The 26,401-nt window shown below is 34.8% G+C and overlaps 1 protein-coding gene and 1 non-coding gene across 7 annotated transcripts in view; both read right to left on the reverse strand.

Moving 5' to 3' along the window:
• Lrch2 (leucine rich repeats and calponin homology domain containing 2) overlaps positions 1 to 26,401 on the reverse strand; it is an 82,563-nt gene that overhangs the window by 7,701 nt on the left and 48,461 nt on the right. The window contains exons 7-18 of one of the 6 annotated variants that reach the window (XM_087600703.1): positions 24,786 to 24,873; positions 24,386 to 24,497; positions 24,098 to 24,195; positions 23,938 to 23,996; positions 21,624 to 21,728; positions 16,558 to 16,635; positions 15,071 to 15,136; positions 9,910 to 9,958; positions 9,716 to 9,832; positions 6,201 to 6,245; positions 2,777 to 2,827; positions 198 to 255 (exon numbers count right to left, since the gene is read on the reverse strand). In XM_087600703.1, the coding sequence (XP_087456829.1) occupies positions 198 to 255; positions 2,777 to 2,827; positions 6,201 to 6,245; positions 9,716 to 9,832; positions 9,910 to 9,958; positions 15,071 to 15,136; positions 16,558 to 16,635; positions 21,624 to 21,728; positions 23,938 to 23,996; positions 24,098 to 24,195; positions 24,386 to 24,497; positions 24,786 to 24,873 (926 nt within the window). 6 annotated transcript variants of the gene reach the window in all.
• Snora35b (small nucleolar RNA, H/ACA box 35B) lies at positions 2,319 to 2,447 on the reverse strand. Its single transcript, XR_015647199.1, has one exon. It is a non-coding gene; the product is annotated as a small nucleolar RNA SNORA35 (small nucleolar RNA).

Raw genomic sequence — 26,401 nt, forward strand, 5'->3', positions numbered from 1 at the left:
ACCAGAGCATGGAGAGAATAAGAAAGAAATGATGATGGGAACTGTAAAGGCAAAGAAGTCCAAGAGAAAACTGCTATTAGAAGAGGGAAGAGAAGCTTTGAGTATACAAAATTATGGATTCTGATGCATTTAAACTTGGAAACTCTAGATTCAACATAGATAACAAATGTTATTTAAAGACCATACTATACATTTACCTGATCTAGGCTTCAAGCCAAAGGGACCGTGTGAAAAGCCATCAGACCTGTCATAGTCCTAAAAACAAAAGAAGAAAACCTTTATTGTTCCAAGACCATCCAGTTGCCTATTCATACTAGTTCCAATTTTGAGATGTATTTCTGATATTTACATAAATAAAGTCAACCTCAATTTCAATTCAAGCTGATGTGTTAACTTTTTAAAAAGTCAGTAAATATTGCAAAGTTACTTAGGTATGGATTTTTAATTTTCCTTTAATTTTTAAAAATAAGGGGTGTGTGTGTTTTTGTGTGTGTGCGTGTGAGAGAGAGAGAGACAGAGAGAGAGTGAGAGAGAGAGAAAGAAAGAAAGAAAGAGAGAGAGAGAGAGAGAGAGAGAGAGAGAGAGAGAGTGTGTGTGTTGGGGAGAGGGTGATGGACAGAGGAAATCAGAAGACAACTGGGGGAGTCACTTCTGTCCTTTATCCATGTGAGTCCTTGTAACCAAACTCAGTTGCTTCAGTTTGGTGCCAAAAGCCCTTACTCGGTGAAGTAGCTCACCAGACTAGATTCTTCTAGAAAGAAAGAAAAAACAAAAAACAAAAACAAAAACAAAACAAACAAAAATGGAAAAGAAAACCATTAACAAGGTATGATAGGTTATAAAAAGAATCCATTTAGTCTCTAAATAATGAAGCACACTTCAATTAAAAGATTTATCAACATGGACTGTATCTACACTGTCTTGACACATAGCAGTTGAAAACTTGAGGCCAAGCTTCAAATTTATAAGAACAGGGGTTTCAGAATATATGAGCATAAATTACTGTCATCCATCTGAATGCACATTACTTCATCGTGCTTCTGCAAGCTGTGGTGAGCTATGGAAAGACAGCTGTAAATAAATTGGCTATTGGAGTGAAAAGCTTAAGGTGTAGTTGTGGAAACATTTGATTTTAATGTGGTAAATTCCATGCAATTCAAATGAGATTGTTATAAAAATTAAATGAGAACACTGAAAGTGCTTTAATAATTTTATAATTTATGAAATAAATAACTATAGTGCAAGGGAGTGACTTATTACTCTGGGTGACAATTCTGGGAAGCAAGTAGGACCAAAACCTCAGTTACTTCTGTCATTTATTGACTATGCTAATTGGTAAAGCAACTGGTTTCTTTCACTTTAAAATCATAAGAGCACACAAAATGGGACTATATTTATGTTCAAATGAAACATAGGGACTCTCTTAATGTGATATACAAACAGGCTTTACCATTTCCTTTTTCACATGAAATTGAAGCAGTGAGAATTTTTACAGGGTGTCTGAATCTTCCCTAAATATGCTATAGACAGCTCACTGTGAATATATCTGGAGTTACAATACAGACGACCACCATCCTTTCCACCTACAGCCTTCTGTGCTGTCCCCATTAGTTTGCTTAAAATATTATAAATTACTCAAAAAGAATTCCATTCATTCAAACACAAGCGGAATTAAAAGTTAATATAACTTATCTGGAAAAAATGACATTAATACACCACCTGGTAGATACAGACCATAGTATCATAAATCAACAATGTTATCCCAGTGGTAGTCATGTATACCCCTACATTTGCCATAACGTACAAAGAAATGATAGACAACAGCATGCAACTACGACTAATTTTAGGATATCCTAATTTAAATTATTCCGTAAATGCCATATGTATCATTTTACTTTCCATATAATTTAGAAATACATTTATTAAATGCATGCTCATAGCTATATAAAAGTTTTATAATACAAATCACATAAACTAATACAGAATGAATCCCAGCTTTCTAAAAATATAAATCCACTTACATAAAATGAGATAAAACATATAGAATCAAATTTATACAATGAATTTAGATCAATCCATCACTTTAAGGCCTAAATTCACCAAATGAATGGTCATTCTCTTGCTAATGGCTATCGATTGTAGAATCGTAAATAAACTGAGATACTATTTAAAATGCTTTAAGTTTACTGTTGCAAAGCAATAGATTAAGTTAAAAGAACTTGTTATTCAAACCACCAGAGCATTTGAACAAAATATTGTAAGTTAAGATTTCCATATACTAGTTCTTCCCTTGTTCTTTAGATATAATATGCCAGCAAAAGTGTAACCTCCTGTCGATAGGAACAACCCACTGCAGGATAGTTTCTCGTGGAAAAAGGACATTTCTCTTGCATTGTTTTCAGACCTAATTGGTTACAAGGAAAACCAAAGGCCATTGCCCAATGCTTAAGGGAAAATGGCATTGTTAAGAGCTATCATTTATTTTAAAATGTAGAGATAAGAAAGCATACATCTTATAAAGTGACTTGCATTCTGTGATGTAGATTTGTGTTCCACAGAAAACCACAAATTGGTGCAATTTACTAGGAATATTCATACAAAGAAATAATACTCATAATTTTTTACAGATAAGACTTGTACAAAATAACCAACCACAGATTTTTTAAAGTGAATAAATTACTGTATAAAAATTAAATACGATTTTTTTGAGAAGGAAAGCAAGGAATAACTCTTTGTAAATCAAAGAAAAGATACAAATCATTAAAACAACTTGTACCTCAGATGATACCGGAGACTGTGGTGACATATGAGCATTATCACTCTCTTGCTAAAATATAAAAATAAAAACATGAAAGATGAAATTAAAATACACAATGATGATTTTAACACACAAAAGGACAATGGAAGATTGTTCCTATAAAATGTCCAAGGAGGAATTGACAATGTACAATCTAGAACCTTGCCGCTTAAATGTTGCTGGTGAACTACAGTATAAGTATTCTCGGGGAGTTTGTCAGACATGAATGGCCTCTGGCTCCAACTAATAATCAGATTCTAGATAAGAAACCCTAGTGATTTATAAGTATTTTATAGAATCAGAACTACAATCTATACCCAGTAGATAAGATGTATAACCATCTGAGACTCATCAGTGAAAGCTGGCAAGAGTTCATCATAATTAAGAAGAAACTATTTGGAAGATAATGTGTATTGGTATAAGTGGACAAATGTTTACAAAGAATCTAATTGAAAAAATAACACATGGTTTTTTAATAAATATTCTAATGCTAAAGTAATGTAAAAATCTTGACATTTAACATGGAAGATGAATACAACATAAAACAAATAGTCATTTGACAAATGATAATTGGCCACCTACAACGTCAGATAATGTTCTAGATACTAAGAATAAGCAAATTTGGTAAAATATTATCCATAGAGAAAGTCTCAGTTTTGAGGGAAGAAAGATACATGTGAACATGTGAATAGTTATTAGAACATTCCCTGTCTATGTATAGGGAAGAAAAATTCACATGAACTCGTGAACAGTTACTAGAACATTCCCAGTATATGTAGGGCCTAGTAGGGAGTCATAAAGAGACTGTGGAGTAAAGGAAGGGATGCTGAGAAAAGCGTAAATTCCTTGATAAAGTAATAAGTCAGTAAAAGCTAGGTAAAGCAAAAAGATAAGAACAAAGACACAGAGCAATCAATTTTTAAAAAGATGACTGCAAAGTAAACCTGCTCCTGCCAATGACAAAGGTGAAAGGGAGGCAAGCTGTGAGTTTCTGCTACCATGGCTACCACAACTTTATTTTAAAATGACAAAGAATTTACTTTTAAGGCATGGATGAATCTGAAGGTTTCTAAACAAAGGAATGGCCTTCTTGTATTTTCGTGAATTTGCAGTCTGAAACCACAGGAGACTAGACTAAAGCAAGAAAAGTGAGAGAGATACGTTGAGTTGATAAAGTGTTTGTAGTATAGCATAGGGACATGAGATGGGAGACTCGGTACCCACTTACAGTTGCGAACTTATAGCATGTCCTGTGACCCCGGGGATGAGAAGGCAGAGAGAAGGGAATCTTTGATCTCACAGACCAGCAAGCCTGGCTGAGTCAGGGAGATTCAGATTCACTAACAGACACTGTCTCAAAAAAAGGAGCTTGAAAAGGACTAAGGAATACACTGGAAGGTGACAAAGGGCACACACACAGATGAATGGATGGAAGGAAGGAGGGAGGGAGGGATGGATGGGCAGACAGATGATTATACATAGATATAGATAGATAGATAGATAGATAGATAGATAGATAGATAGATAGATAGATAGATAGATAGATATAGAGACAAAAAGCAAGGAAGACATAGGTAGACAGACAGACAGACAGATAATATAAAGACAGAAAGAAAAAGTAGCTACTATAGGAAACAAGCAAAAAAAAAAAAAAGACCAAAGATCTATGTCAAGGAATCAAGGTGGAAAAGAAGTTGAAGGGTATAGGCAAAGTATTTCAGTGACTAAAAGGAAGAGAATTAGTAGGTTTCAGTAATGGGTTGGATATTGAACCAGGTGGGAGAAAAGTGAGTGGGAGAAGGCAGGGGGGGACAGCCAAGTTGAACCTACAGCATGGAGTTCACAGACTGTTTTCAGTGGAAGGCCAAGTAGTAGGCATTTTAGATTTGGTGGTACCTGCCTTACAGCCATTAGAATGGGAAAGTGTCTATGGGTAAGTGGTTGCAGATAGTTTGTATTTACAGTTCTATTACAAGCATAGCAAGGAAGCAGGGTTGGAAGGGAGATACTGATTTCATAAAGGAGTTATCAATTTTGCCAGCAGTGAACTCAAATAGAAAACTCTTGAACATGTCATCACACACTTCTGAGAGTAAGATCCAGCCATCAGTATTCTTTAAAAACTTATCAGGGCTTCCAACGTGCAACCTAGGTTAAAAACGAGTGTATCGATTTAAAAAGCAAACTTGTTTGAAGCAAATGTTGAAAAAAAAGATGAATATTGAACCCTTAGGTGAGCAAGTTAGATTTCAAGCAACTACAAAAGAGGAACACATTACTGCCAAAGCCTAATGCTCAAGTGTGGCCTAGAAATATAAACTACATGTGTTCCTCGGGTATACTAGCATTAGTCATCAAAACTCTGAGCACTGATGACGGCACTTTAGAGTGCAGACAGTGGATTATGACAATGGGAGAAATAAGATGTAAGGCTCAAACTGGTATTGTAAAGTTCAGTGGAAAGCCAGCATCAGGTATGGCATCACGTGTAGCAACATATTAGGGAACATACCTACATACGAAACCTGCCTTCAGACAACCATAAATACTAAGTGAGAGATAGTGGGGAGCTTTGGAAACAATTTATTTTTTTTGACGTATCCATAAATACTATTTGATAGGACATGGAAAGAATACAGTTTTTGAGTTTGGCAGAGGTAATTCATATAGCTATTTTGCCTACTGTAAGTTTATTTCCGAACAATAAATTTCAGATGCCCTGCCAAGTTCTAAGCATCAATTTCCCCAACCAAATATGCACAAAACTTGGGGATTTTGGTTATGAAATATTGTTTCAGCAGTGGTACATCAGAAACCATACAAAAATGTGAAATGTATAAAAATAATTTTAAAATGTAAAACATCTGAAGAGATTTGTAAAGAAAGTTCTTTTAAAATCTTAGACAGATCTGAATTGCCAAAAGGTAAAAGTGCTTCTTCCAAAAACTGACATGACTTCAAGTTCAATAACTAGAATCAAAGGTGAAAGGAGAGAACAGATTCTGATGTCCACATGCAAGCTCTGGAACAGACACACCCACTCCAGCGCCCACACATCCCACAGACACATGCACAGTTTTGAAATAGATAAAGTCTCAACTGACTAACGAGCCGTTTAGGAAAGTAAAAGTGGAAGACGATTACGAACATAAACCAAAGGGTGAGAGATTCACAGCAAACGATAAAGCTCTAAAACTGCTATAGAAATCGTGTTCCAGAATACACCAGTAACACAATGATTAAATTAGTAACCATATGAAAATGCTTAGAAATTGTCATAATTGTAGGAAATGCGTGCTTTAAATCAATAGCAAAACAGTTGATAGCTGGGCTCCTGTAAGTACCATTGAGTCAACTAAATATGAAAGGAAATCTTTCAAATCAATATGACCCTTTGTCTCACCTCCTCATTCTCATTGCCACTTGAATTCTTCCTTGTTGATTTGTACTGAAAAACAATTCAAATGCATGGTTTTATTTTTCCTTGATCATGTGAAACTTTTGTTCATAATGACACTTAAGGCTTATTGCCACATTGGTACTTTTATGAACTTATCTGCATTTAAACACATGGGCACAGTCAGTTTTAACAGCCTTCCTATTCAAACATAGAGTGCCGTAAATTACACTATTTCAAGGCCTCAAAATATGTCAAGCAGGGTTTCCTTCCTAAGCCAGACTCATTTCCCATTCTTTCAGGTTTGCAATCTCGGGGCTATTTTAGAACAGCAGATGTCATCCTGTGGGTTGTGAAGGGCTTGGAGGTCACATATCAGATATCCTGCATACCAGGTATGTACATTACAATTGATAACAGCAGCAGAATTACAATTAAGAAATAGCAACAAAATAATCTTATGGTTGGGTCACCACAGCGTGAGGAACTGTATAAAAGTGTCGCGGAACTAGGAAGGTTGTAGAGTCTTGCTTTTTCTAAGTTCATTGTGTTCAACAAGTCATCCAGTCAACTATTTCAGCTAACTTCTTCTGAATTCTTAAAACTACCAGAGGAGCAATTGTTTTAAGATGCTGGGCTAGAGATGTGATTCTTACTATCTCTGAAACTCTGGGTTCAATCGTCAGCACAACAGAAGAAGTAATCTATTGATCTCAGACTTAAACTACATTAAATGCATATGCCAACTTCCCAATGATAGTAATAGTGCTAAGAGCTAACATTTATAACTACTGCTTACTGTACATCAGTAATGACTGCATTATATGTATTGAGAAGTTTAATCTTTATAACAACTGCATATGGTATATATATATATATATATATATATATATATATATATATATATATATATATATGTACTATTACCCCCAATTTATTGTGAAATATATAATGTAAATTATCTGACTATGTGACAAAGTGATGCTTAGAAGCAAAATCATACTGTGTCAATCATTAGAATGTGTATTTTCTGATTCATTACCAAAATACATTGAAGTCCACTAGTCAGTGGTAGAGACAGGAGCTCACAGAAGTTCTATCTTCAAAATTATTAACTCTCAGATCATGTCCCCAATGTTTCCCCTGACATTCAGGGTTCTATTTAATTGTTCCTCTTATGTAACTCTGTGTTTGATATCCCTTGGAAAAATGTCTGACTTACCTAGTATTTCAGTCCCAAACTGAGGTGTTTTAGGAATTACAGAAAGGAGACGTGTTACTCTAATGTATTTTACGGCTATGATTAATAACAGACCACAAGCTGCATGTTATATCTTTCTTTCTGTTTTGATACCGAAGGTTGAATCTGTAACCTCGAGCATACTAAGCAAGGTATCAGTGAATTATACTCACGGCCCTATAACAATGTTTTATTTTCCTGACAACTGAAGAATAATTTGTTGATAGTTATTTTTATGCAATGTCCTAATAGTGACATCTTCTGACAATTGGGAAGAACTACACATGCCCTTAAAGCATTTCTCAGTGACTGATGACCGTGTTTACACCTACTTTATTGCATATGAAAGAAATGAACATTTACTGAGTGATGGTTCTATAACAGACATTTCAGATGTTATCCTATTTTATCCCTTAGCAACTTCATAATATAATTGATACAGCAGAAGAAACTATTTAATCAACAAATGATGCTTTGAAAGTAAGAAACAAGTGTCTGTTATAAAGACTCACTAAGTCCTTAACTTTAATAGGTACAAATTATTTTTTAAAACAATGAAACTGTTTAAATATTAGTGTTTGTTCATTTTATACAAAGCTCTCTACAACTCTAATTTCAACTGTATGATTAACAAACTACTTGGTTTGGGGCCGGAATATACCTGTATGCAATGGAAATGAAAACTTCATTTGTTTTACTTAAGTGTTCTAAAGGGTAAATTGGCTAATATGTGTAAATGTTCTTGACAGTACCTGGCATGTGATAATTCCAATACAAGTGTTTGGATAAATATAATCAGTTTGGTTTGGTTATGTTGGGATAAAGGAAATCAAAGAAATGTCAAATACTGCTCAGGAATACAACATGAAAAATAATTCATCAAGGTTCACATACAAACATATTTTTATTCAGTGCTTTGGTTTTAGGCTTCCTGAATCAAAAAGGGGGAAACTGAGACAAAGGCCAGGCTGTAAACCTATCTGCAGAACTGCAAATGGTTCTGGTAAAAAGCGTGCTCACTGGGATGACTGTTCATTCCTTCCTGTGTCTTCTTCATGTGTGATTATCCCTCATATTGTCCACTGAACCAAAAACCAAGGCTTAGAAATAATCCATAATTATTCGTTCAAAGTTTAATGTATTAAGGCATTTGCTAAAGCATACACTTTTATTTTGATGATTTGCTAACTTCAAACACATGTTGCTTTCCAATATATGGAAAGGCATTAATATAAATGGAAGGACCAAATTCTACCAAATATAAAAATATAAAATAAATACTATATATTAGTGGCAGGAACTTGAAATCATGTGTAATGTTGCTTAGGACTATATGTTCGGATAAAGTGATTATTTTGTGAGAAGAGGGTTTAGGGAGGCACAGGACAGCACAGTTTACTCTTTGGGGTGCAGGACCAAGTTCGTACTGCAGATATGACTCAATTGCAATGACTCCAAGAGTAAGCGCTCACTAATATTAAAAATGATTCTAAATCATGATGACTGACACCTGCAAATATAGCAGCGTTAAAATGCAAAGAAATAATAATGCAACAGAAATTTTGGCTAATTCATATGCCCTATTATTTTAATTTATCTTTACTAAAAGACCATCTTAAGAAATCTACTGCGTCGAGTGTACTGATGCACACCTTTACTCTCAGCACTTGGGAGGCAGAGGCACATGGATCTTGGTGAGTTTGAAGCCAGCATGGTCTACATAGAGGGGTCCAAGACACTCAGGACCAGATGTCTCAGGTCCAAGATACAACAAGAAAGTATGGACAAGTCTTCAATTACTTATGTATACAGACATGATTAAATGCTAACTGAAAATACTTCTGAACTACTTGCTAAAACCAATTCAGTGAGAGTCTTTTTGTAGGCAGGCTTAGTGGTTTACTTCTGGAATACCAGCATATAAGAGAAAGAGGTAGGAGGATACTGATTTGAGGCTAACCTGGGCTACATTGTGAAAATCTATCACAAAAGAAAAAAGAAAAAGATAAAATTAATCGCCACAATTAGCAGTGCAACACACGAACATTCATCTTTTTAACTATCTGAAAATAATCACAGTGTATATCCATAATTTGAATTACTAAAATTTTCTGGGTTTATTTATATAGCATATCTTTACCCCTCACACAAGCGCAATCAGCACAAACACAGTTGTGGCATTTAACTGGAGAGTTAGATATTATTAATTTAAAGCAAAGTGTCAAAAGTAAAAAGTAGTTAAGTATGAAAGAAAAACAAAATTTTAGATTTAATAATTTACCTTGAAATATTCTTTTCTGATCTGCTTACTCCGCCTCCTCTCTTCATTTTGCCAGATTATAGGCTGGGATTCTGGCCACTGTTGATCAACTATTTGATCCTTCTGATTTTCTAATGGCTATAATGAGAAAAGTCTTTTACTAATTCAACAAATGACAATGAAATAATACATGTATTATTGTTATTTCCCCTTACCTGCCATGCAAGAGGTGATAATGGTGAATTCCCTTCATCTGCTGAGACACTAAAAAATTAAAGATGCTTTAATATTTCTCAAGGTATTTTTTAAAATCATTTCACATACTTTATAAACAAATTTGTCTAATCATTGCTTTAAGGCAGCAATGTAAAAAGTACCAATACCTATGTTTCATTTTGTTGTGTTGTTTTGTGTTATGTTGTGTTGTGTTATGTTGAGATTGGGACTTTCTATGTAGCTCTGGATGGCCTGGTACTCAATATTGTAGCCCAGGCTAGCCAAGAGGTCACGGCACTACTCCTGACTCAGCCTTCCAAGGGCTGCAATGAGAAGTGGTAACCACCACGTGGGTTAGTCATATTATATAAATTGAAGTTGATGAAACCAACCAATTGTAAATGCCTACTAACTATTGTTCCAAGAGAAACATCTAAATGGGTTTATTGTATATTAGCCTTACACAGAGGCTGACCTAATCTGTACTGTATAAATTGAGTATAATATGTACAAATACACAGTAAGTACACAGAATATTACTGAAAACAAGTTACCTTTTTTAAAATCAAGTAATAGGATCAGTGAGGTGAGTGGGCAAATAAAGGTACTAGCTTAACATCAAGCCTGACAACCTGAGTTAGATAGAACCCTGGGTTCCAGATATTGGAAGGGGAGAAGTAATTTCTTGATTCCTTGAAAGCTCTCCTCTGACCTCCACACCTGTGCCATAGCACACACGCACATATATACACCTGCACACACACATTAAATAAACACATAAATCCTTTCCTAAATGCCAAAGAATTGAGAAGACAAATACTTGACTGTCTATTGAATCACTGATTATGAGGTTCATCTATGACATAACAGAGACTATTATGTCAGGACCTGTTCCAGCTTCAAGAGATCCAACATTCTCTACTTTGGGCCTCTGTGGGCACCCACACACATGTGGCATACACTCATACATAGACAGATACAGACATATACACACACAAACCCATGCAAAAGGTTTCAAATTCTAAAAGAAACAGGGTAAATCTGGGCGCGGTAGGTCATAGTGGTCATCTCAGCACTCACAAGGCTGCAGTATCACTATGAGTTGGACACCTGGCTGGGCAATCCTGGGCCACAGAGTAAGCCTGGGCTACAGAGTAAGAACTTGTTTCAAACCAACAGAGAGAGGATGAACAGAAGGAGGAATAGATGAAGAAAGAATAAGAAGAGAGGATCCAATTTAAAAAATTTAATAAGAGTACAAGGGGCATCTCTATTCCTAGGGCATAATAAAATATATACAAATATGAAAATATAATAATTCCATAATTTATAGATTTTTCCAGTGAGAAATAAAGTACAAAATGTTCAGTACAGTAACTGAGAAGTACGAATGAGGTTTAAATTCATAGAAATTGTAGAATATGTAACAAATAATAAGTAAACAATTGGATGACTATAAAATATAGAAAGAAAGAAAGGAAGGAAGAAAGAAAGAGCAGCAAAAGATGGGTGAGAAAAAGGAGAAAGGGTAGAGAGACAACAAACGTATATTCCTTACGTCTTATCAAATTTAGAAATCTATGAACCAAACAAACTTATTTTAAATATAAAGAATCCTAGAAATGGATAACAAGAGATGAATGTTATGTTTGGCCCAGGTTGTTCCACAGAGAGCATTTCCACTCCACAGAGCAGAGAGAAAGAAGTAAGGTAGAGTCCAGACAGTCCCTACATTTAGGCATCAAAGGGAAACATATAGTCCACAGGAAAATATAAAAATGAGGCAAGCAAGGATATAGAGTAGCGCGCGCGCGCGCGCGCGCGCGCGCACACACACACACACACACACACACACACACACACACACACCCCTCTGAACAATGGAATATCGTTCTACTCTCCTAGTAATATGAAGATGAGGATAATCTCTCTTCAAATATATTTCCAATTTGTTTTTCAACCGAAGTTCTAAAGGTCTGGTCTGACATGAAATGATTCTTGAGTACCTGTACAGTAAAACAAAACTGCATTCCTCAGGGAAGTTTTGTATGGAAATTGTTCATTTGCTAACAAGACTGAGCACTGTTGGGGGTGTATACAACAAGGTTGGCAGAAGTGGAGTCAATAAAATGTTATCAGATTCTAGAAATATTCCCAATAGTCGACACAATTTGGTAACAAATTAACTATGCAGTTTGAGAGAAAATGACTAAATGAATGAAGGGTTTTTCATTTGCTTCACAATAAGAATTGAGGTAGCTGAGAGACCATGGAAACAGAAACTAAACAGAGACACGATGAAACTAACAGAAATTATGAACTAAATGGATTTAACAGCTATCTATACAACATTTCATCCTTAAACAAAAACTATACCTTCTTCTCAGCACGTCATGGTACCTTCGCCAAAACTGACAATAAAACAGGCTCAGCAGGTACAAAAAGAAAGACATTATCCCATGCTTCCTATCAGATCACCATGGACTAAGGCTGGTCTTCAATAACAACAGAAATGACAGAAACAACACTTATACATGGAAGCTGCACAACGCTCTACCCAATGATAACTTGGTCAAGGAAGAAATAAAGAAAACAAAGACTTTTTAGAATTTAATGAAAATGAAGGCACAACATACCCAAACTTATGGGACACAATGAAAGCTGTGCTAAGAGGAAAACTCACAGCTCTGAGTGCCTCCTAAAAGAAACTGGAGAGAGGATACACCAGCAGCTTGACAGCACACCTAAAAGCTTGAGAACAAAAAGAAACAAATACACCCAGGAGGAGTAGAAGGCAGGAAACAATCAAACTCAGGGCTGAAATCAACCAAGTAGAAACAAAAAGGACCATAGAAAGAATCAACAGAACCAGGAGCTGGTTCTTTGAGAAAATCAACAAGATAGATAAACCCTTAGCCAGACTAACCAGAGGGCACAGAGACAGTATCCAAATTAACAAAATCAGAAATGAAAAGGGAGACATAGCAACAGAACCTGAGGAAATGAAAAAAAAAAACATCAGATCCTACTACAAAACCCTATACTCAACAAAACTGAATGAAATGGACAATTTTTAGACAGATACCAGGTACCAAAGTTAAATCATGATCAGATAACCATTTAAACACATTTTGAAGAGGGGATAGCTGTTTCTTGAATATAGTGTGTTTCCCACAAGATTCATGTTTGCTGAGAGCTTGAACTTCAGCATTGTGGTGTGGAACTGGTGAAATCTTGTGAGTGGAACTTAGTACACTATTACTGCTCAACGGAGAGACTATTTTTGGAAAGGATTAATGTACTTTTATGGGAGCTACAGTTGCTTCCTATGAGAATAAGTTGCATTACATAAGAAACCTAAAAGTTAACTTTATTACTCTCTGACTTTCTGTTTTACTGTGTGAACTTTTATACACGCTTCCACCATGGTGAGGCTGGCTACTATGAAGCCCTCACCACAACCATCCAGAACTGAGCTGACTTCTAAGAGATTATGCAAAGACAGAAAGAAATGTAAGCAACATGGAAACCAGACCAGTATATAGAATATAGACATCGAACCGAAATCAATCGAGGAATTATGATCCTAAACTCAAAGGCTGACACTCAAGAGAGTGCAGGAAATGAGGCTCTGATCCGAGGTTGAAGAGAAGCAGAAAGCTCATTTTAACTTTATGATTGACCTCAATATTCTAACCTTTATCACAAAAGTCATGAGTACCCATCAGAAGGTGATAAATGGGTGTTGCATGTTGGATTTGTGTTCTCCAACCTCTATTCTTGAGTAATACAGAAAATAAATTTAAAACTAAGCAAAACTGAAGAGAGAATTTATGTGTGGAGATTGAAACAGTAACTCAAGTGGAAGACAATGGGAGCTGAACCAACATGACTGCGACAGTAAGAGTGGATGGAAAGACGGCTACGGTGATGGTAATTTTGCATGAGTGTATTAGGAAGAAGACATAATAGTGAGGTATCTGAAAAGTTGCTGACTTGGGAGACTACATAAGTTTCACATTCACTAGGGTAGATGGACCATACAAGAAAAGGTGAAGTTGCAGATAGAAACCTACAAGGATCTGTGTACTATCAACGGAAATATTTCAGTAAGATGCATAGATCTGAAGTAAACTCATTGTTGTCAATACTGTTACTGTACATTAAGACTTCAGATTCTGGGACTGAAGCCCAGATAACTCAGTGGTTAAGAAAACTGGCTACTGCTAAAGAGGAGGACCTGGGTTCAATTCTCAGCACCCACATGTCTGCTCATAAATATCTGTAATTTCAGTTCCAGATCATCGGACACCTTCATATAGACATACATGTGTTTGGGCAAAAACAACAATACACATAAAATATAAACAAATGAATGAAACAGACAAACAGAGAAGTAAATACATAAACAAATAAACTTCAGGTCCCACAATAAGACAAATCAGTTTGCATCCTGACTCTCCCACTTACTATGTGATCTTGAGAAAGCTATGATAATTTCTGAGATTCAGTTTGCTCATGTGTAAAATGAAGATTTCAACAGTAACCATTTCATAATTGTATTGTGATGATTGAATAAGGCAATCCATTTAAAGACCTAAGAAGTGTGCACATATATACTAATATCTAACAGTCAGCAACTCTCAGTGTGCCTCTGCATGCCTGTCTTTGAAAATTAACACTACGAAAGGCTTGAGCTAGGACTTAGATGAAACATAATTTTGATACCACAAAGAGCAATAAATAGAAATTTTCAGACTTTCTAATTTGCTTAATTAGGCTTATTTCTAAGCCTAAGCCATTAAACAAAATGAAGCATTTAGTAAAATACATCGGGAAGAAATGAAAATGCAAACGGTAACAAGAAACCTGAAACCAATGATGGAGAATTACGTTATACCTGGTGATAAAATCCTTATGATAAATATTTGTGAATGAATGAAGACAAACGGCAAGCATAAGTGAAAAGAATCAGAACCTAAGGCTTTGCTTATAGAAAGCTAAACTGAACACATGTTGTGACACACTTGATCTCTAAGTTATCTACTTATATTAAACCTGCAACACATAACCAGCAAAAAGACCTTTAAAGGAAATCACTGTCTGAGTAGCAAGTCTCATTTTAATAGACCAAATATAAGGACTAGGATATGTTTATACCTCTTTTCACATTCCACAGTTTGTTTCAGCTTATTTCTCATGACAGAAGTTGAATGATTAAGAATCCTAGAAGTAAATCAACACAGTGATTACAAACTATATTGAAGAGAACATTGCACACATATGACATATTTGTCCCAAGTAAATTGCATCTAGGTCATGAAGATCATTGCTAGAAAATAGTCCTTCAATTCTATTTAGATTCAGATGCTTTAACACATTCTTTAATGAAAGAGTTAAGTTCACCAAACGTGTCTTGCATCTTGTTTTAGAAACCCTTTCTCTAAGTTTGTATACTATCTGGCCATTGCATGAATTGTCTGTGTATATCTAAGTGTGACTTGCACAGAATATAAAGAAAGACTTTAGGTACTATTCTGAGTCATTTCCTTTTTATCAGCACAGAAAATAGCATGAGTTATGTTGGTAGTTCATAATCATTTTGACAAAAGTCAAATAATAGATATTAATTTTAAATGCAAAAATCAGTATTAAAGGACAACCCTTTTATAAAAAAATCACAAAATTCTTAAACTTTAAATAGGAAACAGTATTAGAAGATTAAAAAAAATGAATCCCTATAAAAAGCGAAATATTTGTCCATAGCTTTATCTAATTCTAAGGATTAATCTCAATGTCCAAAGTGGTAAATTAGTAATTATCTTAATTAAAAGAAATAAATGAACATATTTAATCATCTTTATTGTTACACATATAAATATAAACTAATTTTAAAATTAATGCTGCAAAAAATAAAGTCTCTACTTTTTAAGAGAATTCTTCATACATTAACAATCTAAAGAATACAAGACAATTTAAATGCACTGCAAATGAACTAAACACACACTGCTAATTCTGGCTCTGTGATGACTGCAGGGAAGTCAGGGGTACCGGGCTCACATTTTCACTAGTTTGGCTCTTAGCACAGCCTCACGAGAAGCATGCAGTGATGTGAAAAAGGTCAAATATTAGACCCAAACAACTGTATTTGTGAGCCAAACAATGGCAAAATGAAGCAGACTTTTAAAAAGTATGTACATGTGCTAAGAACAATGGATTGAAATAGATTTTTTTAAAAAATAAAAGAAAGAGAAATGACAATAAAAACTATACATGAAGGAAAGTCAGAATTATTGTTAGGGGGAACTGGTCGAGCTATTATAATCTTCACGATGATAAAAATGATTACTCTCCAAACCACTTACTGGTATAATGGAGTAGAAAAAAAGTAATTGAAGCACACATACATGAAAAACTGTATAATGTATTTGAAATTTGACCTCTGTAGAACTCTGGAATATACACAGAAATTTTGTTTTACTATGTGATAAACAAAAACTAAATATCTATTTTACCTAAAAGTCTAATCCAGATTATTTAGACACTTCCCTGACAGTTCCCAGTACTTATTTAAAGCAAAATGTTAAGACAGTTCAGCCACATAACACTGGCCCCTTAATGCTATGGCTTCCACCAACTCTAGATACCTTGATTTCCGTCCTGCTGCTCTGGTCCTCTGGAAGAGTTTGTCACTGAATGATGTTCTATAACTTAAAGGCCTCCATCTATATTCACATTTCACATATAGCAACCAAACCAAAAGATGGGAGAAGGAAGATGGTTGTGGAGAAGACAAGGAAGTCATTAGTAAAGGAAACAGAAAAGAAAGAATGGCTAGGTTTCAAGGGTTAAGAGAAGTATCCAAGTAGTTATAACAAATTGAAAGTTAATATAATAGCTGCTTAAATTGAAATGTTGATATAATCAGATAAGAAAAATCACAAGAACCATGTCATAAAACATTTTATAATTCTAAATACAAACAATAAACTTCTCAAAACCCAATTTTAATTTCTTTGATCATTTAGTATTAACTTCAATTATTTGACCTTTAACAACTGCTCTTTTGTTATCTAACTATGTCCCAAAGTATTCAGAAGCAAATCCTTCCACAATAAAGAAAAGCTGTCAGGACATACCTAAAAGCAAATAAAATAAGTATTTAAAAATACTTACAAAAATGTAACATATTAAAATAGTATAAAATAAGTTAGCAGAGTAATTATATGATGGGAATCAGTTAACTGAAGCAATTGTAAAGTCGAAATATGCAATAATATTTCCTTTAGGATAATAATCAAATATTAATAAGCTAGCTAAACTCCACAGTAAAATCAGTATAAGGTAAAGCATGATAATCGTTTTTCTAATGCTTACATAATAAATGACTAGGGCTGATTAAAATGTAAGGAAATAGATAAATAATTTATATAGCATCAGTGTTCTGAACAGAATTTACTCCTTTTTATTCTTTTCTGAATATTAAGAATATTCTTGTTTATCATAAATCACACCTACATCCAAAAAATGATACTCTGATATTAGCATTTTTCTTCTCAGCTTCTTTTTCTTTATTTTATTCCCAATTCTGAAAAGCTTGATATTTACATAAGTTTAATTTAATTGTGGTGAAAATGTTTACTTATGTCATATGCATAAGGTCTGAGTTTGATCCCCAGTGACATAAAACGTACTTTTAAATTAACATGAGATCTATTGAGGACTCATTTTTAAGTGTGAAGTGCACTGTTAACTATAGGCACCGTGTTATAAGCAGACATATACAATCTATTTGTCTCATAAAATTATTTTAAAAAACTAATTTTAAAGGTATTTTTGTTTGAGGTTTTGGTTGGTGAATGATGGTTTTTATACTTTATTTAAGCCATATTGTCTTTAGGAAAATGTTCTACAATTTGAGCCCAATTCTGAGCTCAAAAATCCTCTAATGTCAGCCCCTGGGTAGTTCGAAAACAGACACACACTACTGCACTAACTTCACAGAATCCTAGTCTGTAAGCAGAGAAGTAAGAGGCTGCTTGTAATCTGAATCCTTGTGAGTCAGCTCCATGACGCCCTATTCAATGATCACTTGCTCCAGAGTTTTTGGTTAACAATTTTCTCGTCTGGAATCTTTTGTTAATCTCCTAAGACAGTATCATTTATGAAATAAAAGCACAAACTTCAACAAATAAAAGGTTGTAACTATCCAGTATATGCTAAACAAGTGGCAAAGGAGCTATGACAAAATCATCACTGAACTCAATGTAGGCATCATTCCAATCAAGCCTACTTTGATACTATAATCATGGTTCCTTTTAGTCTAAACCTAAAATTATATTTAATTTCAAGCAATGATGGAAGAACAGTTCAGTAGGTAATCAAGGCAGGAGTCCTTGGCAGTTGGGGGTAATATTTTCTGTTGTTAATCTTATATAATATAAATTATTTTTATTTATTTTAAATAATTATTATTTTAGTTATAAACTGGAATAGCAATACACAAAAGAAAGACCAAAAAAACTCTGTAGTAATTGTATTAAGACCTAACACATAAATTGTACATCTGCTCTGTAGACCTTTTAAAAAGTGGATTTATTTCTCCTTTACCTAGCAAGTGAGAGTTACATTTAGCCTTATGGGAAAAGATCACCATTTTTTAAAATATCTCTACATTGCTTGTTATTTTTCTCAAAGTGAAAAATAGTGATGCTTAATATAAATAATTCTTATATTTTTATCTGTTAACACCAAAAAATGGTAATGAAGAAGAAAATCAGATAAAGGCAAAATTAGCTTTATATATATCTTGAAAAATTTAAGTGTTTACAAAGAATGTAGAAATTTTGGCTAAACTAATAAATTCTGTTAGCTTTAAATTTTACAATGTTGACAAGTAGTATAACTCTGTGTCTTCTTTACTACGTAGAAGGCACAATGCTAGGTGCCATTTTGTACTAGTTACAAAGGCACCATCAAAGCAAACCCTTCAAAAGATGGCCTACTCAGATGATCCCTAATCTAAACTACAGGGAATAATTAAGAAACAGAGACAGAACAAAACTAAACATAATAAGTACAGATGAAAATATAGAAACAACTATGAGTGGCAAGGTTGAATCTAAAACCAAAGTCTCAAATGGAAAATGCATAGTACTGTAAAGTCTTAAAATTATCACTTTTGTCTTTTCATAATGAAAAATAAACAAATCTGCTAGCTAAAGGAAACATGAATTCAAGGAATTTTTTGTCCCAAGAGCTGGTGGTAGTATGCTTCATTAAGTCAAACCACCCAGGTGATCCACAAAGCCTTTCTGTGACAAGTTTGTAAAAGGCAGATAACAGCACGCTAATTGGTTATCCAAAACCAAATGATCCACCCTGAAAATATGCTTACAAGTTATATAGACTGAGCACGTTGTATATATGTATTTAAGAATATACATATATGTGTGTATATGTAAGACATATACATAATCCACACACAAAGACATGGAACAAGAATTAAAGGGAAAAGTCCATAAATATGAACTGGAAAGTTATGTGGAGTTTGAAAGGAGAAAAGAGAAATTAGGCAATCGCACTATAATTTCAAATGTTATTTTTAGAGGGTACATAAGAAATGAATTGTTAGAAAAGATTAAACAGCAAACCACATGGAAACATTTACATGAAGCAGTGATACAAGAAAAGGAATGTAAACTGAGAATGGGAATTCACTATAGAAATGATAATGACATTTTTAAGAGAAAATGTAGTAGCTGGGCAAAAATAGTACTAAATGGCTACTTACATATAACCAATTGTCCAGTTCTTTCCCTAAAAGCAGATTCTATACTTCTCTCTGGATATGTTGGCTTATTTTGTCTTTCTGGTTTTACATAGATGTATTTATTTTGTGCGAGCATATCTGTTTTGCACACTTGCATGCATGAGGATTAGTGGGAATTCTGAAAACAACCTGTGGGAGTTGGTTTTCTATTTCTACCATATAGGGTCCAGGGATCAAACTCAGGTTGTCAGATTTGTCCGCAAGCACCTTTATGCACTGAGCCATCTCACAAGGACTTAGGTGTTTGTTTTGGGGTACTGGAAATTCAAACTGAACCCCCATACATGCTGGGCAGTGGTTCCACCAGTGAGTTATACACTTAGTACACTGACCTGCTACATCTTTTCAGGGTTGGTTTGTACTATGAGACATAGCTTTATACGCCCCAGACTGGCTATCAGCTGGTCACCCTCAGCTTCATTAGGTCTGGAATTAGAGTCGTGCACCACTATATCCAGATGCTAAGCATTCTTTTAAGTATGACTATATGTCTATATGACTTTGTACCACATATGTGTGGGTTCCTTTGGAGGTCAGAAAACTGAATCCCCTGGAAGTGAAGAACCAAGTTGAGTGCTGGAAAAAAAATCCAGTCTTCCAGAAAAGCAGAGTTCCCTTAACTCTTAAGCCATCCATCACTCCAGCTGCCAGATGCTAAGTTTTAATGAAATATTTAAAACAAATGCCAACATCTTTAAATATGAAACTTCTCAAGACATGGTCATCATCTTAACCATAAACATGTATTTTGATTAAGTGAAAATAAATACTACTTATACATCCTAAATATAGCATAATAATCTTACTAATTTCCTCATGAAAAATAAACAGAAACGACAGTCAAAATTATAAACGTAAGATTCTCAGTAATCTTATGATGTATGTACTATGTAGATACATGCAGGAGTAGCAAATGGGCCATTTCTTTTACTAAAACTGGGCTTTGGCCTCAGTAGGTAAATTGCCTGCTATGTGCAAGCATGAGGACTCACATTCAGATTTTCTGCACTTATAAAAATCCAGGGCCATGAATGTAGAAACCTTGATCTGGTGAGGATGGTGGACCCTGGAGACTCGATGGTCTCCTCTAGCCAAAGAGGGAGCTTTAGGTTTAGTGGGAGACTGGGTCTCAAAATAGAATGTAGAGAGCAACTGAAGAAGGCATCTGATTTGGACCTCTGACCTCCACGTATGACACAAACATTCATAACCTCCACACACGCAAAAAATGGTAAATAAACTTAACTTGATTGTATACTTGTGAATACAACGCCTTGCTTGTTAGCAAAGATATGTGTTTGAAGAAAGTTGAACCAGAGGGAGATAACTTGTGGTTTACCCAAGAAACAGACAAGTGTGAATTTGAGATCCTCAAATCCTGAACTGACTTAAGCAACAATTAAATAATTCACCTGTATTCTTGGGAAATGGTGTATCCCAAATAATTAAAAATCTGATATAATAATTTAATAAATAAACCTTACCAGTATAGTATAGTCAGAAAGAAATGCTTATAGCATACATAATGTTAATATGAGCTATGATGAATATAGGCAGATAAATCAGTTACTATGATTAACACAGAAATAAAATGGGAACCTTAACTAAGGCTGGGATGTAGCTACAGAGCAGAGCAACACAGATAAAGCCCCGAGTCTCATCACCAGCACCCCCAAGATAAATAAATATACTGCCAAACTGAGCACACTCCGTTAGTTATACATGTAGTTCCTTATTTCTTTCCTAAGGATTTTCTTCTTTTTCTTAACCATTTGAAAACAAAGACCCCTACTGTTTCCTTGAACCTTCACTTCCTTAAGGTGATCATCTTTTACTGAGGAGAAGATCTCACTACTCCAATCTCATGACTGAAAAGAATACCTGTTCTTCTGTTCCTGCTTCAGTAACTGAGCAGCTATCTTCCTCAAGTCAGTTACTTCTTTCAAATCATCATCTTCTTCTGGCAGCAACTGCTCTTTGTCAACTCTGAAACAAACACAGTTATTCAAAGAATAAAGCCAATTGTACTTCATCAACATACAGATATTTTAGATGCCCTATGAAAGCTAATCCATATGACTTGATATTTAAAATACTAAAATGGAATATAAGGAATGTTAGGAAAATGAATCTGTATTCTGTACTCAGTTTAAGTGTAGCTATGAAGTGATGCTAAATTTGAAGTGAATAATGGTCACAATAAGGGGACAATACACACTGCTCAATACTGACTATATTTATAAAAAGGACTGGAAAGCTCCACATGGCCTGCTCTTAGAAATAAAGAAAGACTTCTTTCAACATTCTTCATTTTGCCAGTTTCTAGAAGTTTACACATTTGGATTTTAAAATGCCCTATGTAAAACTAAGAAAATAGTTTAAATAAGAGAAATGTAAAATTGGTTCAAATGACATTTTCAAATTTTCTAGAAATTATTAAAATATATTCAAATAGTAATAAAATTTATTTTATTAAATAATTCATATTAAGATTTTCATCATCCACATAAAAATGCAGGGATGGCTGCATCCTGATTGGCTAGAGGTACTGAGCATTGACCTCTAGAGTCCGCTACCCTCACCCGATCAAGGTTTACAGAATTACTAACAAATAATAAAAATAATTATATTTTCCAGAAATATCATTTTAACATGAAAAACTAAATCAAAAATGAGTTCTCTAAATTCTATTTTTTTGTCAAAAGCACTTCATTTAATAACAATAAGCATAAAAAACAATGATGTCAAAAATATTATATGTTAGGACATCTTACAGACACTGGTGCCACTTGAAATTAAAAGACCTTTTTTCATTTGATGAGGAAAGAAATTAATAGAAAAACGAAATCTAAAGAATACAACAATGATGCCACAGGCTTGTAATCTTGGGAGCCTAAGGCAGGAGGATAACAATTTCAAGGCAGCTCAGGACTACAGAATGAGTTCAAGTTTAGCCTTGACAATGTAGCAAAACCCTATCTAAAATACAATTAATACAAAATAAAAAGAGGGCTGAAGCCCTAAGAAAGGCTCTGAGAATAGTATAAAAGACACAGAGGAAAGTAAAAGCCAGAAGGTAGGGTGAAAGTCTGCAAACAATTACGTCCCAAAAGCCATAGCAGCCTCTTTCAAGGGCACACAAGAACTATCAACAATAGGTCAAGGAAGCAGGCAATTCATGGCACCATACCATCACTACTGAACCACTGGCAGTTGGTAGAGTCTTGGGGAGGGTGAGCCACTATGTTTAGTTGTATATCTGTTACTGTGTCACCGTGTTCCAACAGATAGTTGCAAGTCCATAATTGACACAGACAATTACTTTCAGTGTGCCACCAAACAATATGAATAGGCATGAACAATGTGTGAGAAAGGTTTGTGGAGAGTGTGGATAACAGGCCTAATAGCAACATGGGGGATGAGAATGACTACTTCGCCTTGTGTATATCTGCAGTATTGTCCAAAACCTCATTAATAAAGTAGGACTAAGTCTATACCTCAGTGGTAGAGAGCACTTGTCCGAATGCTGAAGACTAGTCAATCCTTATTATTACAAAAAAGATTACAAAACAAAGCTTCCCTACTGGGTAGGAAAGATGACTATTAACAAGTGTTTAGAAAATTAACAAAGTTCTAGGTGTGTAGTTTAGAGAATATGTGTTTATCAGACATGAGGCCTGGAGCTCAACCCCGAACACTTACCAAGGTTACCATAAAGTCGCTTGAAGGAAACACAATGTGCAGAAAAAATTAGGAGAGCTGGGAGAAAACTCAGTTCTGACACTAGTGGGTGCTAGGGAAGAGCTTTTAATATACAGTATAAAGTCTTTAGTAGATCACATAAAATGTTAAATCAAGAAACAGAAAGCTCAAGTTCCAGAAATTCAGAACTCTAGGCCTCAGCCTCCTTATTGGTAAAATGAGGCCGATGGTATTTCTCAAATGAAGACACAGTCCTTCAAGGTAACAAAATAGTAGGCATGATATTTACTCTACATCAAGGAAAAAAGCAAACATCTGTTATAACTATTAATTTGATTAAAGAAATCAAAGTATTTGAAAGTTAACTATCTAAATATGGGGAGGAACATGACACGTGAAAAATTTCTCTTAAGTGCTCTCAAGTAGGAATACTTAATGAATGATCCAAATATTCATAATTCACACTGTATTTTGAAAACGAGAGCAAACTTACTTTTTTTCATTTCCAAGTTCTTCATTTTTCTGAGATTTTTCAGGGCACTTTTCCTTCCCCTTATAAAAAGGAAAAATATCATTTTAAATTGCATGGTATACTTTTGCACGATCAGAATGAAGTGCATGTCAACGATGTTCCTTAAGTTTTGCTTACTTACCTTAAGGAAAGAAACAAATGATCCAATATGTGTATCTCCTTGTTCAGGAACTGCTACCTCTTCCGTGTTGGGATCAATAAAATCATACACCTCCTGGTCTAGGGACAGATTAATATCATACAACATAACAGATGTTCCCATTATTTTAGTGCTCAAGATAAACGTTCACTCTTTTCAATATAAGACATATCTTAAAATCTTACAAACTTTCAGTCTATTTTAAATAAAAATATATTTTTAATATGGACTGTGTAAAAGGTTAGACCTAGAAGACACACCATGAATTACCTTTCTGAGAATCAGGCTTGGTTCCTGTTACAAGACTGTCAGTTCTTGATGTTTGCTCTCTATTCGATTCTGAGACTTGAGAGTGAAGGCTGATGGTGTCATCGTCTGATGGCTGAAAGGGACAAGCACAGTATAAATTGGGAATTTGAAACACATGTCTCATTGATTAAATAGGAATTACAGAACATTTGCTTTATATCTCCAGATTTCCAACTGAAATCAATGTTAAAATGGAAGCTCTGCTTCTAAAATCAGTAGGTACTCCTTCTTTTGAAGTCATAAAATATAACAAAAATTATATCTGCTTGTAAAAGTAAAATCCGACACATTTACGTGTGTCTGTTTCAAAGCTCTAAGAAATAGCAACACAACATGGACTAGCAAGAGAAAAAAAACTCACTTCCGTTGTAGACAATCGCTTCTCTCCATTATCACTTCCGATTCCAGAGTCAGGGCCATGGTTTTTATTTGGATAAAAATCTTCCATGCTGCAGAAAGAGAAATCCTTAGAGCAGCTGAATTTTTTTTTCTTAAATACACAATGCAATTTAAGCTGAACTGTCCCTAGATAATGCAAAAAACATACTTTTGATGTTAAACATTCTTAAAGGAGGAAATACCAGAAATTTTCCTATAAAATATTTTATTCATGTCATTTAAGCGTGATTGCAAGTCTGGTGGCACCAACCTATAACTTGAAAGACATAGCTGGAGGACCTCAGAATAACAGACCATACTGGCTTACATCCAGGCGAGACAGTGAAACTTTGTCACGACAAAACAAAACACACTAAAACTCTTCAACTTTGCAAGGTGTGGTGGCATGTGCCTTTAATTCTAGCACTCAGGAAGCAGAGAAAGAAAGATCTCTGTGAGTTGGAACCTTGTCTACAGAGTGAGTTCCAGCACAGTCAAAGGCTACAAATTGAAACCTTGTCTTGAAGAACCAATAACAATAATTATTATTATATCATTGAATGTTAATTAATCAATTTATTTTTATTATTATTCAACACCCCAACAAGATATTCTTTGAGGAAAGCCATGAAATATGACTAGAGATATTTCTTTCAAAGTATGTCACAATTTCAAATTTTGCATACATGTAAAATGTTTCAATAAATTCATCATAAGTTGAAAAAATATTTCAAATTAAAATGCATTCACCATGCATCTTAAACAACATAATTTAGCAACAGTCAGTCCACTGTAGAGCATTGCTTGTCTACTCCTGAGTATTGCTTGTGCACAGCAGTAAAAGGTTATACTCATACTATACATGGGTGTCCCCGGAAAAGAGGAGAATTAGTTTCTGCTGATGGCATGTAACTCAAGTACCATGGAATACTTGGAAAATGGTAATATATGCCAGGCAACATTCGTGACGATGTGTGACAGACAGGAAAGGAGGGGAGGGAGAAGGAGAGGGCGAAGGGGAGCGGGAGATTAAGGGGGAAAATAGGCATGCTGTTGTCTGAATGTGTTGTAAAATTAATTCCTAATGCAAAAGCATTGCCTTGTGGGATCTGGTAGGGGTTTTGGCTATAAGAGTGAAGTCTTTGAAGACATTAACCTTTCTACTGTAGTAGTTACTTTCTTGTCCAGGAAATAGATTTGCCACAGGAGTAAATTTGACACCATGTTCATATCTCTCAAGTTCTTTTCCCTATCTTACCTTTGACATGTCACTGAATATTCCTTCCCTATCTTGGACTTAATCAGTCTCCCAAACTAGGAGCCACAAACATGTCTACTACTTAAAATTATAGCAGTACAAAAGGAAGCAAACTCTTATGTGTTTCCTTGTCTTCTTTGTTCACTGATCCTTCCACCTAGACTGGGAGTTCCACGAGATGCCAAGACAAACATGTACAGCTTTCAACACAATAGATCCTGAGTCTAACAGTAGGCTTTCAACAGCTATGTCTACCAGAAATGACTGGGGAAAATGAACACCATTAATCATGAGGTATCTCACTTGCAAAAATAAGCATATTAATAGAGATTACTTTAGAT

This window comes from Rattus norvegicus, chromosome X (genome assembly GCF_021556685.1).
Source record: "Rattus norvegicus strain SHRSP/BbbUtx chromosome X, alternate assembly SHRSP_T2T, whole genome shotgun sequence".
NCBI lineage: Eukaryota > Metazoa > Chordata > Mammalia > Rodentia > Muridae > Rattus > Rattus norvegicus.